Consider the following 20,275-nt stretch of genomic DNA (forward strand, 5'->3'; position numbering starts at 1 on the left):
AACCGTTACTGTTGTTTGGGTCTTCGTACTTGTGTATTGTGTGTGTGATTTCTGATTCCTGTATGTGTAAATCCTAGTACCTATCCTACTTTTAAGTCAGTGTTAAGATTGAGTGCAGTAGGTTTATTTATTTATTTTTTTATTCTTATCAGCATGGTAGGTTGCTGGTCTTTCATGCCCTGGCCTATATCACCGCAGCTAGAAGTGGTCTCTCAGAAACCGAACTAGAAGACCTTATATCATTAGATGATAAGGTGTTAGATGACGTGTATCAGTACCATCTTCCACCGGTTAGAAGAATACCACCTTTGCTGTGGACCAGGTATGACCCCATGGGAATAATCTTATCTTCCATAAGTTAATATTAATTAATATTATAGAAATTGTAATTGTTGATCATTCTTGTACAATATGCATGTCAAATATTTAAAGCAGTACACATACGTACCTATTAAATACTTTTTATTACCACCCAAAAAAATTAAAGAGAAAAAAATAGAAAATAAAATGGAAGAATAACTTTTGTTAAAAACCTGTGTGTTAAGTAAATGTTTTAGTTCCTTTAAAAAGTATTGACTTTTTTGGTGTCACAATTACCACAAAAATGTAATAACTTCTCTTCAATGTAACGTTTCTAGAATCCGCAACGATCTTCCAAATTACTTATCGGAGAGAGAAGCCGATGGCGTTTCAGTAATGAACTGGTACCATCGACAGTTCCGTGACACGGCGCGGGAAAGATACTTCAAGAATATGAACATGGCGATGTACTTCCATTCCATGATCGCTGATTATTATTTGGGTAAGATTTCTATGAAAGATAAAAAAACTTTGTGAACTGGTAAAAGTTTGAGTAGTCAAATGAAAAGTCTAGTCGAGATTGAGGAAATTTTTTTAATTTCCAGAAAGCGCAACGCAAAGCGCATTACGCAATTTATTATAATCTAACAAAACCTGTCTGAGACTGAATTTTAGAATCCAGAAAAAATATCACCATACACTTAGAACATATTGATTTTTTTAAGCACTCGTTATAAGGTTATAAAAATCGCATACATAAAAAAATCTAGCGATCATGACCCATTAAGACAGGCAACATCTGACAGTATTAACCTAATACATTTGTCCAAATTTTTTTCTTTTATATATAAAAAGATAGGCTTAAGTTTGACCACTATTTCAACTGATGTTAAGTGAAAATGCGGTCTAGGATGGAGCAAGCTTACCTAGAAGTAACCTATTCACTCGCGACTTAAAGATCGTATTATCGTAAATCGTAGGTATATGGGGCGGTGGTACACCAAAACCATTTAAGTATACTGAGATTCAACGTCATCGGTTTAATCTCGCGGACAAAGAAGGCGTCGCTGACAGGAAGGTGCCTCTACAGCCTCTCGTATTCACTTCTGCTGATGGTTCTTCTAAGAGATACAACTTACGCAAGGTAAGTTTAACAAATAAGAAAAAATAAATGCTGATTACAGAACGCCTAAAAGATACTGTCATTAATAAAAATATTTTAACGAAACCTAAGGCTAAAAACTGTGAGCACTTTTAACAAATTGAACTAATGCACAATGGATTCCCAACGACTATATTACTAGTAGATATATTTTAGAACCAAATATGTTAAATAACAAAGGAAAAATCTTGTTATTTATAAGCATTCATATTATATTCATTTCACTCACTCACTCACTTTAGCCTAATACAGTCCGCTGCTGGACATAGGCCTCCCAAGTTATATTCATTTATCTAAGGTAAATCCAACATATCTGTCCAAAAAGTGAAGTTTTCTTATGTTTTTATTTTATTTATTTTAAGTATTCTACTAAAATTCTTAATGGTTTCAGTTTGGCGAACTCCCTTTCCACCTGGTTCGATCCAAGCGTTTCACTGATCTCTATGCTGAAGTCCTCTTCAATTATGAATGGCTGCATGCAAAACTCAACTGCTGTCCGTTACAAGCTGTACTAGCTGACTTCGAAGATGCTAAGCAACATGTTAACAAAGACGCTGTAAGGTAAAAAACTGACCCAACTTCTTTAAGCTCCGTTAAGGTTACTAATTTTATTACAAAGTAAAAAAAGTGTGTGTCAGCTCTGACGCACGACTGGAGTTTACTCCTTCAGATCGACCGTCTAGATAGGCACAAAAAGGCTTACTACTCTAAGAAAAAGATGAATACAAAACACTCGGCCACACATAACCGAGTCAAGTAACACCGCCTTCTGCATCCTGGCTGCGAGCTGACCGTCCCGGATATCCAGTTGCCTCAGATGGTGAGTGCGGCTAACCGGGATCAAACCGTTGACAGATATTACGATAGGAATGATTTCAGCGGACCTCTCATCCCACATGTCGACAATATCATGCGCCAGATACAGATATTTACGTTTTTTCTCAGTTTCGGCTTTCACGAGTTATTATTGTTATTATTATTATTATTAAAAGAAGTAAAGTAGTTTATCACGAGTAGCAGACAAAAACTTATTACATATCAGTATATATATACCCAAAAACTTGAATAAGTTTATCCATCATTTTTCATTAAATTATAAATATGTATTCAGATTTTTAAGATGTAAAGAGTCAATTTAGCTATTTTATAGATATATCGTCATCATAGATTTTATAGTCTAATTGTAATATGACGATTCAAACCATGCTTAAATATAAATGCTTAAATATAATGAAATTTAATGGAATAGCGACATACATATTAACATTTAAAAAAAAAATGTTCTCAGGGAGCTGACGCTTGTAGCGGATGCACTACGTCTGGGCGGCGCTATCCTAGGCCTGTTTCCAGACATGCTGGCTCCGCAACTAGTGGGGCGACTGCTGCCCGAGTCCCAGCACGCCGCAGTAGCTGCTCTGCTCGCTCAGTGCGCTCGCGCGGGACGACACCACTGTGCGTTGCTGCCTGCACATCACTGTCTGCATACTCCTGGTGGTCCGCTCAAGGTAAGAGGTGAGGTGAACGGAGTAAGAGAGAGAGAGGTGCGAGCACACATTTTCGATTTTCTTTCTCTCTTTATCTCATAGCAAGTTCGTATATCTATGACACAGGCAGGCATATTGCGCGGGACCATTGCTAAAAAAATTTAGTTAGTACCCTTAGTTATTGTGGTCTAAAGCACACTCGTTTTTTTTTTTAATTTTTATATGAATTTTTTTGTCATGAAGAAATGTGAGAGAATTATTTTAACTGAGGTAGGGACAGCAGGAATTATCCTGCTCTAAATATGAAACTGCTGTGTGGCTACGGCATTTAAGAATATAGCCACCTCCTCTCTTCCCGTGGGTGTCGTAAGAGGCGATTAAGGGATAGCACAGTTCCACTACAAACTTGGAACATATAAAGCCGACCGATGGCGGGATAACCATCCCATTGCTGGCTTTAAAATATACATACATGCCGAAGACTGGCAGCAGCGTCTTAGGTGCGACAAAGCCAGCCCTGCGGTTGCCAACCCGCCTGCCCAGCGTGGTGACTATGAGCAACACACATGAGCTCATGCCATTTTTTCGCGAACTTGTAGAGGCCTATGTCCAGCAGTGTACTGCAATAGGCTGAAATGATGATGAATGATGAAATATAAAACGACCCGACTGAGGAAGTACCTCAACTTTAGAGAAGTTAACAGCTAAATAATATAGCTTTCAAGAATGAAATATTTATTAACTTTGCATTGAGATACATAAATTGAAAATTCAAAGGCTTCCCAAAGTTTTAATAGAATATTTATATTTCGGATGTATATTGAACTTAATATACTTTTAAACGATAAATCAAATGAAAAAAAAATCTTAAAATCATAAACAATCTGTAGAAACGAAAATTTTAATGGGTGTATTAATCATTTTATTTTACGTCATTTTTACAACTTTTATTTTGTTATAAAATCTGATATTATTCCAGTTACATCGTCATTGTTTCAGTACTCACTCGAAGGTCATCAGTTCGCTGTATTCGCGTTCCGTCTAAGCTCGGACAAGCGCTATGTTGTATCTATATCTAGTCGAGTAATATCCTGGGATTTGTCCACATCAGACCTCGCCAGAGACCTCTGTCCTCAACTGGAAGGTATTATGCAAAACCTCGAAATATCGCCTGATAACAAATGGGCAGCTGCGTCTACTAATAATTCTGTTGTAAGTAACAATATCCTTCATTAAAAATTGCAAATGATATCTAAAACACTACTTAATAATGTTTGTTAAGAATAGTTACTGAGTAAAATTTCTAATAAACTGTTTCAGTCAATTCTCCTCAACATGCTGACAAGTGAATACATCACAATCGATAACCCATTGGATGAAGGTTAGTATTATTTATTATTGTCATAAAATATTATAAATTACAAGTTACATATCACCAATCATTTTTAAAACCTTTTATTTAAATTAACCAACGTCCAAAAAATAGGAGTTTCTCAATTCGATTCTATATTTTTTTATGTATGTTACCTCAGAACTTTTGACTATGTGAACCGATTTCGATGTTTTTTTTAAATCGAAAGAAGTTGCGTGTCATGGTGTCCCATTTAAATTTAATTGATATCTGACAAGCACTTTCTGAGTTATATCTAATAATGTGTATTTACTTGACTATAATTTTTTCGTCAGCCTACGTTGTATTATACTGCATAACTTTTTACTGGGTTAGATTTTGATGATTCTTACTTTAACACTTGTCATGTAGTCCCATATAAATATGACCGAGGTATAATGAGTGCTTTTTTAGTTATCTTTGATGACGCGTATTTATGAGACATTGATGACACTTTGTCGCAATGCCATCTATCCGGAATCCAGTAAAACTACTTCGGTTCGGACTATCAATCTACTATAACGTAGTGAGCAATAAAATCCACAAGAGGGCCGTAGTAGTTTATTGTTTATAAATAATTTTGATGAATTCTGATTTAACTAAAAGCTAATACGTGTGCAATGGGACCACCATTTAAGTTTGTTCTAGATCTGATGACTGCTTTTTGGATAATCATAGATTATTACTTACGGTGTATTACTTTTCGATGTAGGTAATTGAAGTCGGTTTTTTTTTCGTTTGCGAGCAGAAACAATTATGTAAGAGTTTGAATCTTGCAACTCAATTTGAACCCTATATCTTTCACCGATTGAGCTGAAATATTGTAAACACGCTTAGTTTGAATAACAATGCATGCTTAGCTATGTGAATTCATTCTTAATCCTTAAAAAATAAAATATATGTAAAAAAAAACAATTTATATAATATAAATAAATAATTATTTAGATCGCTTCAGCCTGTAATATCCCACTGTTGCCTGTAGCCTGTGTGGTTCTGATCCTTCTCCTACTGTGGCCCATGTAGGAGAAGGATCAAAACTTAATCCACCACGCTGCTCCAATGCGGGTTGGCGGATATATTCGCTACTATGAGTAACGATCGCTATCAGGTGTACACCTGACCATGATAACAACCGGGACCGACAGCTTAACGTGCTCTCCGAGGCACGGTGGGGAGACCCACAAACACTGCGCACACACCCAGACCATGGCAAACACCTGTATGGCTAATACAAATGTATGTCATGTGCGGGGATCGAACCCGCAACCACCAGCACAACCGGCACAATCCATTGCTGTGACCGTTGCGCCAACGCGGCGGCATTGTTTAGATATATATTGTAAAAAAACAATTAGGGTACTTTGATTTATTTCATTTACGATAAAACCAAACTTAATATATTACACTAGTCTATTGAAAGAGTAAAATTCCAATTTTCTATTTTGACACTTAAAGAAAACACTTTAAAAAAATGAAAGCGATCCTATGCAGACAAAGACATGTGTCAATTCTAGTTTTCTATACATCGATCAGTTATTACGTACAACACTTAAGTAAAGTTTGACAAACAGTTAAAAACTAAACTGTATCAGGCCAATTTTGACGATAGTGAAATATAAAACTTTAATTTAATATTAATTATATACAAGATTTATTATTAACTATTCTAGGCCAAACAGTACGTGGTGTTTACGTTCTAAATCATCACATGTTCATATACGGCCCTTATTCATGGGTTCAGTACAGTATGAGGGGAGAACTCGAGGACACCAAGCCAGCTCCCGACACAGCACCGTATGATGACATGTCTTGGGAAATACTTTGTAAGTAAATAGTAGATATCTGAAACTTCAGGTTTTGCGGTTATTTGAGGAGATTTATTTATTTATTTATTTATTTATGTTTATTAGGAAGACATACAGTTTGATATACATTAAAAATTAAATTTAAATGACATACATTTACCAGTTAAGTCTTCACATAATAATAGCACAAATAATAGCAATTAGTACATTAGTAAAAAAAAGCATACTAATTTCAACTCTAAGGGTCTAAATTTAGATATATATTTTCTTATACCAAAATAAAATGCCAATAAAATATGATTGAAAACAAAAAAAAATGACAACAAAAAAAGTGACAGAATTCTAACAATATCAGATATTAAGATTACAATTAAAATTAATTAAAATTAAAATATCATCGAGAAATGACATTCATCGTGATAGATTTAAATCTATTTAAGTTAACATTAAACATGTCAATGTCACCAAACACATTGTCATGAGAGTTGCATGCACGATAAAGAAAAATATTCCGAGCATATTTCGTTCTAATTACAGGTACAAAAAATTGTAATTTTTTACGAGCTTGTAAACGAGGACATCTCAAACTAATATTACTCAAAAGATAAGGGGTATCAACATAACCGGTTAGTATTTTATAAAGCAAATGCTCATCCCTAACCATTCGACGGTCCTTTAAAGAGATCAGAGCGGATGGCTTCGCGAACAGGTAGTTAGTTTTAAAACGAATATGTTTGCTAAATTTCTTTTGAACATTCTCAATTCTATCAATGTATACATTGTATATTGGGTTCCACACAGTTGAAGCATATTCGAGAACTGAGCTGACGTAGGCATTGTACAAAGTAAAGAGTGTGGCACTGTTACGAAAATCTTTTCCAATCCTAAGAATAAACCCCAGCATTCGAAACGCCCTGCCAACAATGTAGTCAATATGACAGTTAAATAAAAGTTTACAGTCAAGGTACACTCCCAGGTCTCTCACCTCAGTAACCCTCTTGATTGGTTCATTGTTAAAACAGTAATTGTACTCCACTGTATTACGTTTACGCGAAAAAGTAATGACATTGCATTTTTCGATGTTCAAGATAAGACCATTGCACTGACAGTAATCAAATAAACGGTTCAAATCATCCTGCAACAATGCACAATCAGTAGGTGTATTAATAGGTTTAAAAATTTTCATGTCGTCAGCATATAATAATATTTCCGAGTTCTTAAATACCTTATTTATGTTATTTATGAATAGATTAAAAAGTAGAGGGCCGAGATGAGAACCCTGAGGCACACCTGAGGTAACAGGTACAAAAGATGAGCAAAAGCCTTTAACTGTCACAGCCTGACTCCGCTCCCTAAGATACGAAATCATCCAACGTAGGAGATCGCCATGTATACCAACTTCTACAAGCCTACGAATTAATAAATAATGCGAAATTTTATCAAATGCTTTTGAGAAGTCGGTATACACGACGTCAACCTGACAACCACTATCCATATGAGACAATATTCGGTGTAAAAATTCATTCAAATTAGACTCTGTAGATTTTTTATTCATAAAACCGTGTTGCTGTTCAATAATTATAGGCCTAAAAGTTGGAAAAATGCTGTCATATATAATTTTTTCAAATAATTTAGCGATAACACACAATTTAGAAATAGGTCTGTAATTCTGAATATTATGTTTATTACCAGACTTAAAAACGGGCACCACAAATGACTGTTTCCATAACAGCGGCATAACTCCGGTTTTCAGGGACTTATCAAAAAGCAGAGATATTGGAAGCGCAAGACTGTCACTACACATTTTTAGAAAATATGGAGGTATAAGGTCAGGGCCACAACCCTTACTAACGTCAAGTTTCCTTAAATATCTTGATACAATTCCACGCGATATATCGACAGTTCCAATTGAAACACTATCATGACAATTTTGAGACGTGTTAAAGTTATTTACTTCGTAATCTGTGTTGGGCGTATTAGATCGAAAAACTGATTTAAAATAATTGTTGAAAAGAGAACTAATCTCTATACCATTTGACGCAGACAAATGATCCAAAAACATCGTGCCAGGTAATTCATTACAGCTTTTTTTAGACTTTACGAATGACCAAAAATGTTTACTGTGTCGTAATATTTTTTCTTCTGAGTTATTAATATAAGTATCATAGCAGTATACTTGTGCCCTTTTTTGTCTATCCCTTAATAATCTGAAAGTATCATAATCACTAATCCTTCCGTAGATTTTCCACTTTCTGTGATATTTGAGTTTTTCCCTAACAATTTTAATTAAAGCGCTCGAATACCAACACGGATAATGTCTACTATCTGCCACGACCCTAACGGGAACCCATTCGGATATGATTTCATTAATGGTTTGATAAAAGACAGTAACAGACGTATCGATATCGAGGCCCGACAGTAACTCATACCAATTAATATTATCAATAATCCCGTTGACAATATTGTAATCAACGGCACGATATAGTCGCACAGTCCTTGATTTAGAAGAAAGGGTTTGTTGTTTAAAAGCATTGAGACATACCTCTATTGCCGGATGATGGCTATCCTCGGGGACAAGCGCACAAATCGATTTAGAAGTTACACAGTGGCAGCTACAAATAATTAAATCCAGATACCTATGATTTACATTTGGAATACAATTATATTGATTCAGACCTGTAAAACTTAGAAAATTAAATAATGTATAGACGAGATTGTTATCTAAATTAGAATTATCCAAACACATAACAGAGTCATTAGAATACCATTTAGCTACGGAAATGTTAAAATCACCCGCTATAAAATAATCTTCTTCGGGGCAGTTAATCACGTCATTTGAAATAATTTCGAAACACCCGTACAGTGCCTCAAAATGCAACTGACAATGAGGAAAATAACAAGTATAAATGTTTAAAAAATGCAATCTTCGTTCACGACTAAGTTTTATTTTCACTTTGATAACCTTAGCGACTGCACCGATAATAGGTATAGCTGTAACAGAATCTACAAAAAAGTCCCGCCTGACGGCTATTAAAACACCACCACCTAAAGTGTTTCCACGTACCTTATAATCCCTATCGCATCTGTAGACACAATATCGAGAGTCAAACAATTCCTCGTTAAAAATGCCCTCCAGTAGCCATGTTTCTGTCAGACATATAATTCCAAAATCTGTTTTAAGTAGGTTTCGAAAAAATAAATTGGTTTTAGAACGTAAGCCACGAACATTCTGATAATAAATAGAGATATTATCATCCATTTCCGTAGAAAACACATTCACAGTTCAGTAATACTAAAGTATAAAGACGATCCAAATGCAACTCAAGAAACACAACAGAAAAGTCAAAGCAATTAGCAAACACAAAACAATCACAAGTCAAGATGTCCTCGCTACCTACAATATTAGTTATACAATAGGGTGACAATTCAATTAGTAATAAATTTATTTTTACAAAATGAATATATATAAAATAAAAAAATAAAAAATAATAATGAAAGAATAAAAAATAATAATGAAATAATAAAAAATAATCAGAGGAAGGTATAACGACATTCACGCAATTTTTTTCAAATCGCTGTTGCTTAATATATGTAATACTGGACTGGTATCTGTACGTCGGACCATAATAGTACAATTCTTTATCCAAACATAGGAAAAAATTTTCTCTTTGGCCAACTTTTTAGCTTCCTGCAGAAGAGCTTTGTTAGAACGTGTCAGGTGTTCTTTAAAGTACACATTAGAGCTATTACCAGCAAAACCAATATCACTACATTGGAGTTTTATTCTTTTAGCTAAAGCCAAGAAGTCATCCTTCTTCCAACGTGACAGGAACTTAATAACTATAGGTTTAATAAGCCGATTTTCGCTTTTACTATGAGCAACTCTGGTAACAAAATCAATATCTGTAGAAGGATTTAATTGATAACCAGTACGATCTGAGATTGTTTTTAAAATCTCCATTAGGTTTTCATTCTTCCTCACAGGTATACCATAAACTTCAATATTTGATCTACGTGACCATTGCTCTCGGCTATTATTTTCAGTTTCCAAAGTATCAATTTTCTTCTTTAAAGTATTCAGTTCAATAGACAGTGGGGATAAGGACTTTAATTCTTTTTCTAATCCAATGACTTTATTATTAAACTCATAATACTTCGAATTGATAAAAGACACAGATTCCCTCAAACTTGTAATATCGTCCTTAATTGGTTGAAGAAGTGTTGACACCATATTGCTTATCGACGCTTCTAAATCTACTTTCCACTTTGCCATTTCACTGGCTATAAATTCCTTAATACTCTCAAATTGAGTGGATATATCAAAATCGCTCGTCACAATCTCAGGTGACTGATTCAACACAGTCGAACCGCCTCTTTTTGTGTTTATATTCTCACTGGGAGATCTCGCGGAGGTTGAGCCACGTACAGGGGTATTATCTGAATTAAGGCGACGATCGCGTGCAGACACACATACAGGACATGCCCATTCCCTCATATACTCCGGTGACAATTGTTTGTTTCTATCACAAGGAAATAAACATTTAATATGATATGTATCCTTACACTGTTTACAATTGATACGGCCAGTGGCGTCCCCTGCCGTTGATTTGCAACAAGCATATTTCATTTTAAAAATTACAATAACTTCAAATAAACTTCAAACAAACCAAAGATTAAATTGAATATACAAAAATTGTCTCGGTGTTAGACTTGGATTGGAACTCGGGTTATATCGATTGATTAATTCTTTTATTCTGTCATACAAGCCGCCGCGCCAGCGTTGTATTGTTAATGATCAGTGAAAACTTGTTCCTTATAATGTTCTATGTAATTGAAGTTTATAATTATGATTATGAGGGTATCTCCCAATATTCATCAAGAAATCAGCACAGTGACGATGTAAAAACAATGTAAAACACCAACACCAAACGATGATTAAGCACTTAACTGGTGAAAGTACACACACTCAACTATGTAGATTCATAAATAAGTAAATTATTTCGACCTCGAAAAAACAAAGAGGTTGATAAAATGAAAATAAAGGTAGATAAAGGTAGATAAGTCGATATAACAATTTTAGTATTCAAAGTTCCCCTGAATAAGGATTTTGTACAACAATCTTTAAAATTAGTTAAACTGAAGTCTGAAAACGATTATTGATGGATAAAAAGGAGCAGAATTGATAAGGTTTCGCTTCTAAATAAGAAGACAATTTCGAACACAATTTGATATTTCATTTTCATAATAGTTTGCAAGACTTATACAGTAGATGCTGTGTGCTCATGTTAAAAATTCATACAGAATATCCGATACACCCTTGTTGATATTTTTTTACGTACAACAGTGACATTATTTCCAGCAATAGAATTTCGAGACTTGGAAAATTTGGTGTTAGTGATGTGGAGCGGTGATCTGGATGATGATAGACTTTTGGTGCATTTCTGCAAGGATGATGTCTGGATGCAGCCATTGAGGTGTAGGGGAGCTTTTACGATGAACAAGTACTGGACAAAGATTTATACCAGTGATCCTGAGAGAGGGTATCAGGTACCACAAATTATGTTAATTAAAACGCTTTTTATTCATTAGAAAGAAAATTAAAAAATTTCAGTTATCAACGATACTAAGCAAGTGAACTCTTCAGACGACAAACTCATGCAATCATCGTTGGAAACCAGACTTACAATAAAAGCAGACGGTAATTCTTATAATACTAAAATAAATATACATTTTCTATAGATCTCGGTATACGAATTAAATAAAGAAGAAAAAGTTTGGGATAAAGTCGAAGAACTACATCACAAAGACACAGACACTGCAGAGGCGATGCTACAATTGAAAAGAGGAAAGAAGGATCGGATGTTACTTGGTACAAATATTTATTATAAATATGCTTTTTTAGAATAAACAAAGCTTAGTTGCTATTTTTGTTCCTACAAAAATACATACTAGTCGCTTCTAGTTATTCCCAATCAAGACACCTCTCTACCATGACTTGATCAAACAACCTTACGACCCGCTTTATTATAAACGCTACCTGGCATATTCCTAGGAGCTCTAACTATTTTATTCACCACAGGAACACAACATTACTAGCAGTATTCGTAGTAATTTATTAATAAATGTTATTTCTTTGTCATTTTAACTTTTAACTTTTAAGGAAAAATAATAAGCAAAATAAGTTCATACAAAATCGATTTAAATCATATACATGGGTGTCAGTGAAGACTCAACAAAAACTTAAAGTGATTATTAAAAAGAAATTATAAGGTAAAGCGTCTTATTCGGAGTAGAATTACATAGTTGATAAAGATATGTAGACTTAGTGACGCCTGTATTACATACAAGATAATATTACTATTTTTTTACAAAAACACAGTTTATATATTATTTTCAAAAGAATAACTGCGGAGTTTCTTGCGGATACTTCTCTGAATAATCTAGCAGCTTCGCTTTTAAAAATAATACTTTAAAATTTTAAATTGTAGCGTGCTTTTGAAGCCGATTTTAATAAAGCTGTTTTCGATTTTGATTTTTGACTAAAAGTAAGTTATTTTATTTCAGCTACAACAACTTACAGTTTTGTAGTTTGGGATTTTTATAATATCATACCAAGAGGTAATCATGATAATGGTGATAAAGATGAAGAAAATGATGACAAGAATGAAGATGAAGTCGTAAGTAAAAGCATATTTTATTTTCTGCGAGTTATGTTCAGTTAAGTATCAGATAATACAAAAGACAGTAAACATTTTAAAATAATTGTGATAAAATTTTTATTTAAGAAAGAGAAACAAGACAAACAAGAAAAGGATCTGAGATTAGAGGGCATAGTTCTAAAACTTCCTCACACTATTAGAAATATTTCAACGAAAATGACTCAATCTAACTCTTTCATGATCAGCAATAATAATACTTATGCTGTAGCTGGAGTGAGGTATGTCTTTGTTTTTTTTTTATGTATACGTCGGCACCTGCGCTATCGTAGGCAATTAGCAAGAAATTTATAAGCAACAGATGCACACCGATTACACCACTTAGCACATCGTTCGATACTCACCTACCCTCACTCATTCCATTGTTTGAGTCATTCTGACATGTATAAAACGTCTGGAGCAACTGTGGCTAAGGGAGTCTTGGCTCTGGCTTGGCACGGAGCACATGCTGTATCCTGCTAGTTGCTTACCCTAGACTCTTTCGATAGTTAATTTGTGCAAACTAATTAACTTTTACATATTATGTTACAATGTATAGTTGTTAACTAATAACTATCTCGGGTTACCTTAGATGTGACCTCCTTACTACATACAAATAAGTTTATATTATTTTTATGGATTGTATGTTTATATGTATTACGCTTCAGCCGGTAATATCCCACTAGAGGGCATAGGGCTCTTTCCCCATGTAGGAGAAGGATCAGAGCTTAATCCACCACGCTGCTCCAATGCGGGTTGGCGGATATATTCCCTACTATGAGTAACGATCATCAGGTGTACATGATAACAACCGGGACCGACGGCTTAACGTGCTCTCCGAGGCACGGTGGGGAGACCCACAAGGACTGCACAAACACTCAGACCACGGCAAACACCAACATACAATACAAATGTTAGTTAGTTACAAGTCGACCTTACAGAAGACCACAGCAAAATAATACTGCTTTCAAGCAGTGCTGTGTTCCTGTTGGTGTGTAAAGTGATCAGAGCTCCTGGGGGGAATTGGGGGTAGTGTCGACAACGTGCCTGTGATGCTTTTGACGTTGCGGCATCCATAAAGTAAGGTAATCGCTTACCATCAGGTGAGCCATACGCTTTTTTGCCAACCTAGTTGTGTAAAAAAACTATATTTTTTTTGTAAATTGTCAAACTTCTTTGTCACGTTCCAAATTTATAATTCCCAGGAAAAATCTATACGTCTGGAGCCTAGAGACAACAAAGCTGATAAAAGTCTTAGACGCCCACTTCGGTAGAATTGTTCAGCTGGAACCTCTGACTGTAGGTGCTTGGAACAACGTGATCACCTCCTCTATAGACAGAACTGTGAAGATATGGAACATTGATAACATATTTGAGCAAGTCCACAAAATTGATAGGCAGGAACTACCTATCGAATCAATTAGGTTTGTTGTTAAATATAAGTTTTAGGTTTGAAAATTATTTTCACTACTCTGCTTTATATGTTTAGGTGACAATTTTGTTTTTTTTTTACATAGAATTGAATTTTGACATTACACGATTACATGTTTTATGTAAAAACAAGAATGATTGCTAACGTAACTTTTGAAAAAAGTCTTAAGATATATTTTTAAATAAAACTAATATTTACCAATAAAAAGGTTCCTTCATACAATTCCTTCTGAGACATTTTTCACTGAATTAAATTAGCTGATCCTTTTTTTAACTGTGTTCGTGTAAACGATTATTACTTTGTTTATATTTATCGCAGCGTTACAATTTACACTCAACTATTACAATTGTCAAAAACCATTATTAGATAAGGTAAGTTTCATCAAAATCAATAAGTTTTAGAAACAGACGAAAAATAAGGTACTAGTATCGGACCAAAACGCTTTTCACACTAGTCCATATTTTAAATATAAAATGTAGAGGGGTTTTCAAGAAGAACTTTGTTTTATAAATCATGCACTACTATAATCAAGCTCTTTTTTATTTACTAAACAAAGTTTTGAAAACTTCTTACGCACGCTTGACTCGTGGAGTAAGCTGGCGAATGCGTGACGAGAATGTGATAAGTGTGATCGGGCGAGGCGAACAGAACTTGAGAAGGAGATATATGTTAAATTGAACTAATTATTGTGTTATTTGTGCTGTGTGGCTACGGCACTGTGCTGTGTGGCTACGGCACTAAAGAATTTAGCCACCCTCTCTCTTCTCGTGGGTGTCGTAAGAGGCGACTAAGGGATAACAAGGTTCCACCAACCATCTTGGAACTTAAGAAGCCGATCGATGGCGGGATAACCATCCAACTGCTGGCTTTGAAATACACAGGCCGAAGACGGGCAGCAGCGTCTTCGGTGCGACAAAGCCAGTACTGCGGTCACCAACCCGCCTGCCCAGCGTGGTGACTATGGGCAAAACACACGAGTTCACGTTATTTTTGACGTAAACTTGTGGAGGCCTATGTCCAGCAGTGGACTGTATAGGCTGTAATGATAATGGTGAACTAATTAAGTTTTACTTTCGTCGTGTGGTCTAAAGAACACTCATTTTTTTTGTAAAATTTGGCTATTTATTTATTAATTTAACATTAACACCAACAAGACATACACTAACAAGAAGAGAATAATAATGAATTTTTACAAAAATATTAAGTATAAGTGCTGCCTTAATTATAGGTGTTACATACAATTCGCAAAAAGAAAACAGAGGCACAATATCCAAAGTTATATATAACAAATTCATATTAAATTAAATCACCGAAAAAAAAAATTCTACGGCTCGACCGATTTTAATAAAATTTTGTGGGCATATCGGGTAGGACTGAGAATCGGCCAACATCTATTTTTCATACCCCTAAGTTATAAGGGATTAAGGGGTTAAACATTAAGCGGGTTAATAACATATATGGCAAAGAAACGTTTGCGGGGTCAGGTAGTATATATATATATATATATATATATATATATATATATATATATATATATATATATATATATATATATATTTCCATGTATCAGCCTGGCCCGCGACGTCCCGCTGGCAGCGACAGTGACGCGCAGTTGCTGGGGGCTGTGGGACACGCGCGCGGGCCGCCTGCTCGCGCAGCTCGCGGACGCGCCCCTCGGCGCCATAGTGACGCACGCGCGCATCACGCCGGCGGGCGCTCACGTCGTCACCGCTGAGTCTGGCTGCTTAATTATATGGGACACGGCTGACAGACAGGTCTCTTTTATTCTTTATTGTTAATTCTAAGTATCGTTTAAAGTTATTAAGAATTACACATATGTACGACTTTTATTTTTGTGTTACCCGCACATTAGGAATTCTAAATATTTTTGAATATCATATCAAAAATTGACTAGAGCGCCGACACGGTCAGTCAGACGCGGGTTCAAACCCCGCTGAAGCGGTCAATTTTTGATATGATATTCAAAAATGTTAAGAATTACACATGTTTATATATATATAAGTATTATGTTGTATATGTATGTCTGTTGTATTGTTATTTATTTATAATAATTTTTACTCGCTACTTGAAACTGTCCTAGGACTCCAAGGTGACACTATTCGTCGTACATTATCCTAACATTGTATATGTATATCATTTCGATGGCTATCAAAATAGTTTTAAAATTCTATGTTCACGCCTCCAAGTTTATTTATAAGATAATTAATAATTGAGTTTACCACTAAAAATATACAATTTATAACTAGTTAATGTATAGAGGTAGGGCACAGCAGGAATTTCCTGCTCAAAATATGAAGCAGCCCGACTGGGGTAGTACTTCGAACTTACAGAAGATCACAGCTAAATAATACTGTTTTCAAGCAGTAGTCCTGTTGGTAAGGTGACCAGAGCTCCTGGGTGGGTGGAGATTGAGTCGTCAACGCGCTTGCGATGGTTCTGGTGTTGCAGACTCTATAGGCTGCGGTAATCTCTTACCTAATGATATAAAAAAAGTTAACAATTGAGTTACAAACTAAAAAAAAAAAAATAAGAATTTTTCATACTTCATATTCAATAGGCTTCTAAATTAATAGTTTCCTGATACTGAGTTGTCAAATGGTCCTCACATATAAAGTTCACGTTCAATATAATACATATTTATAGAATCGATTCTTTTTACTATAATAGTATTCAAAAGAGACTTCAAAGGATATTTAATTTATAGTTTGATTTTTACTCTATTGTATAGTGTGTATTTTGTAGCATATTAAATATTTAACAATGTTATAAAATATAGAGATACTTTTCATTTTGTGAGAATAAAGCACAGCTTCCTTGGAGTCGTGCAATAGGAATTTAGAGAGCTCTTAAATTTGAGACAAAAATATTTTTTTTTCAAGGTTGTATTTAAAGAAGAACAAAAAGGTATAAAGCAGTTATTATTTCTAGAAGATGGTACCAAACTAATAACAATATCCATGGTCGTAGCTACAGACAATGTTGACAATGTAGCTGTAGCTCATATTGTTGCAAGAACTATACCAGGCAAGTAGAAATAAATAAATAGATGAACGCTAAGACTGTACAATGAAGTATCAAATATAAAAAAAACACTACATATATTGACCTCAGTAGGTATAAAATCCTATGTCAGAAGTCCGGAAAAATATACACACACGTTTAATCATAATATACAAGCGACCGTATGATTTATACCAATATATAATTGTCATGTGGAGGAATAGTAATCAAGACCACTAGTGCAACACGCAGTTGCTCGACTACTGAGTCTTTTTCAAAATCTATAGATAAACGCTTAGAAAGCTAACTTGCTAAGAGTAATTTAAAAAACATTTCTTTGATTTGATATTATTCTAGTAGGCTTGCAGTAAAGAGAATTATCTTGTTGTAGACGGTGAAAAAATCTACACAGTAGATTATGAAGTCCGGGGGACGGGATACAGAGCAGCCGTGGTTTCTGCTGATGAACATCATATAGTTGCTCCGGGGATGGACAAATCTTCACGAGAATGCTTACACATTTTCCATGCAAGAACTGGTGCAAGGTTACACAGGTAAACTAAGAAGGTAGACTGATAATAATTTATGGAAAGTAAGATACGATAAAAAGGATAAATTATCTCTGTCACATAGTAAATATTCAAATTTTAAAAATATATTAGAAGCTAGTTAAATAATAAGTTAAAGCCCAATCTTGATCACTAGTCACACCTTAGAAAAGAGTATGCCTCATATATCATTTTAACATTGTTTACTTATAACATTCTTTAGTTGTTTATTTTTTGTTAAATATTTGCAGCAAAAATGAATGTTTAATAAGCTAAATATTTACGATTTGTTATAAATTTACTCGTAATTTCAGGATTCCCGTAAAAAACAGTGGTATAAAAGATATGCAGTCAATTGTAGCGTTACCACATAAACCCCACTGGGTAGCAGTCGTCGGAAACGACAAGGCGGGAATATTGGATATAAAGACCAAGCGACACGTTAGGTAAGTGCTGTGATAAAGTTGATCACTCCAAAGACTATTCTTTCCAGTTTGACAAGTAACATGCGCTATATTTTTATAATTGACGCATTTCTTCTCGACTTGCAACGTATTGGCACAATGGTCACAGGACTGGCTTATGCGTTAGCAGTCGCGGGTTCCATCACCACACATGGCAAAACGTTTGTATTGGCCATACAGATGTTTGCCTTGGTCTGGGTATTAGTGCTTTATTGTGTTTCGGACCCTCAATACAGGAGTAAATCCTACTGAAGGTCATTGGGTGTAAGGCGATTATTTATTTATTGGCTTACTTGCAAATCTCCGACTGATTTCAGGTTTGTACCACGCTGGAATGGAGCCTGCACGCGTGATGGAAAACTTGGCTTGTGTGCTCCATCTCGTGGTGGACTAGATCTGATCGAATTGAAACGTGGCACTGCAGTACAACAGCTAATCTCCAGAGCAGCGGAGGGCGTCTTCTCTATTATTACTATGTTCAGTTCCACTGACCAGTATGTCTTCTATTATCACAGCGGTAGGAAAACTTTGAGAGTCTTTAGGTGAGTGTTTATATTTTAAAATATATAATTAACAGCAGTCGTTATACTAATTTCTGATTAGAGAAGAAGAGAAGATAAATATATAATTTCAGTTGAGTAATTGATTTTATCATTTTAACAACAAAACTTACAAACAATTTTTGTATATTATTTATAATTTTTAAAATACGTTACTGATAATAACTATTCATTTTATGTAAATGTAATTAGTGTCCTACGCCCCTTTCTTAACCTGTAACCTAAAAATCGCCGGAATGCCACTTTCGTGAATTTGTCTTTATATTATTATCTTCAATTCTTCCAAATCTTATTTCAAGTGATTTTGTTCCTTTAAAGATTATCAAACATTATCATAATAAAGATCAATGTTTTATATGTAAATTTAATTTATTTTACAGAACCGTTGACGGTAAAGCAATAGCTGAATATCGAGCTCCAGCAGAAGTAACGGGAGTTGCAAGCGCTCATGGAGGAAAAGCAGTAGCTATTGCCTCACAAGATGGATGTCTTACCGTTCTTAATATTGTCGATCCTTACGAATAAAATACACATTATCCTTGATTCGATGCTTTGTAGAAAGTTTATCATAGAAAATTAGTTTTAGTAACGTAGACGTCAACAGTTATTAGGTGTAGTATTTATTAATTTAGAGGAACTAGATGTTGTCTTGGAGAAAGACTTGTAGTAATTAACTGAGGTAGGGCACAGCAGGAATTTCCTGCTCAAAATATGGAGCAGCCCGACTGGGGTAGTACCTCGACCTTACAGAAGATCACAGATAAATAATACTGTTTTCAAGCAGTATTGTGTTCCTGTTGGTGAGTAAGGTGACCAGAGCTCCTGGGGAGGGATTGGGGATTGGATCGGCAACACGCTTGCGATGCTTCTGGTGTTGCAGGCATCTATAAGCTACGGTAATCGCTTACCATCAGGTGAGCCGTACGCTTTTTGCCGAGCTAGTGGTATAAAAAAAAAGTAATGGAAAAAAAATTAATGTCTAATTTAATGATACGCTGATCCATCCATATAGTTATTTACTTCAGATGTTATAAAATGTCAGTCTCGGATTTGGTACTTGGATAATGATTACAAAATCTAGAAATCTGGACAAAATTGACAGTAATGTAAGACTGAATGTCATTTGTGTAGAAGATCACATCTCGAGATCTTGACAACTGTAGATCCAGTTAAGTGATAATTCTCGTCAATTTTGAGAGGTATTATCTAGGAAAAAACCAAACACAAAATCTAAGAATTCTAGTCAAACTTTCAGTCTTCTGTCTTAACTGAAGATATCAATATTTTATTGATAAGTATTATTAACTACAAAATATGAAATGTTTGTTAAAATAAGTTTTACTTTAATATGTTACTATTTCAAATATTAAATATTTTATTCTACGTTATATAGAACAATATTTAGAATAATATA

The 20,275-nt window shown here is 34.8% G+C and overlaps 1 protein-coding gene across 1 annotated transcript in view; it reads left to right on the forward strand.

Annotated features, from left to right (window-relative positions):
- The window catches only part of LOC123666593 (NACHT and WD repeat domain-containing protein 2), a 52,141-nt gene extending 32,672 nt beyond the window's left edge, over positions 1–19,469 (forward strand). The window contains exons 14-32 of the mRNA XM_045600694.1: positions 153–322; positions 639–802; positions 1,281–1,444; positions 1,854–2,023; positions 2,751–2,967; positions 3,946–4,158; positions 4,267–4,327; positions 6,007–6,159; positions 11,501–11,688; positions 11,881–12,010; positions 12,706–12,815; positions 12,927–13,078; positions 14,042–14,260; positions 15,839–16,043; positions 17,169–17,313; positions 17,681–17,843; positions 18,152–18,283; positions 18,619–18,843; positions 19,242–19,469. Of these exons, the coding sequence (XP_045456650.1) occupies positions 153–322; positions 639–802; positions 1,281–1,444; positions 1,854–2,023; positions 2,751–2,967; positions 3,946–4,158; positions 4,267–4,327; positions 6,007–6,159; positions 11,501–11,688; positions 11,881–12,010; positions 12,706–12,815; positions 12,927–13,078; positions 14,042–14,260; positions 15,839–16,043; positions 17,169–17,313; positions 17,681–17,843; positions 18,152–18,283; positions 18,619–18,843; positions 19,242–19,386 (3,126 nt within the window). The 3' untranslated portion in view covers positions 19,387–19,469. The remainder of the gene's footprint in view (positions 1–152; positions 323–638; positions 803–1,280; positions 1,445–1,853; positions 2,024–2,750; positions 2,968–3,945; positions 4,159–4,266; positions 4,328–6,006; positions 6,160–11,500; positions 11,689–11,880; positions 12,011–12,705; positions 12,816–12,926; positions 13,079–14,041; positions 14,261–15,838; positions 16,044–17,168; positions 17,314–17,680; positions 17,844–18,151; positions 18,284–18,618; positions 18,844–19,241) is intronic.
- The last annotated feature ends 806 nt before the right edge of the window (positions 19,470–20,275 follow it).

This window comes from Melitaea cinxia, chromosome 26 (assembly GCF_905220565.1).
Source record: "Melitaea cinxia chromosome 26, ilMelCinx1.1, whole genome shotgun sequence".
NCBI lineage: Eukaryota > Metazoa > Arthropoda > Insecta > Lepidoptera > Nymphalidae > Melitaea > Melitaea cinxia.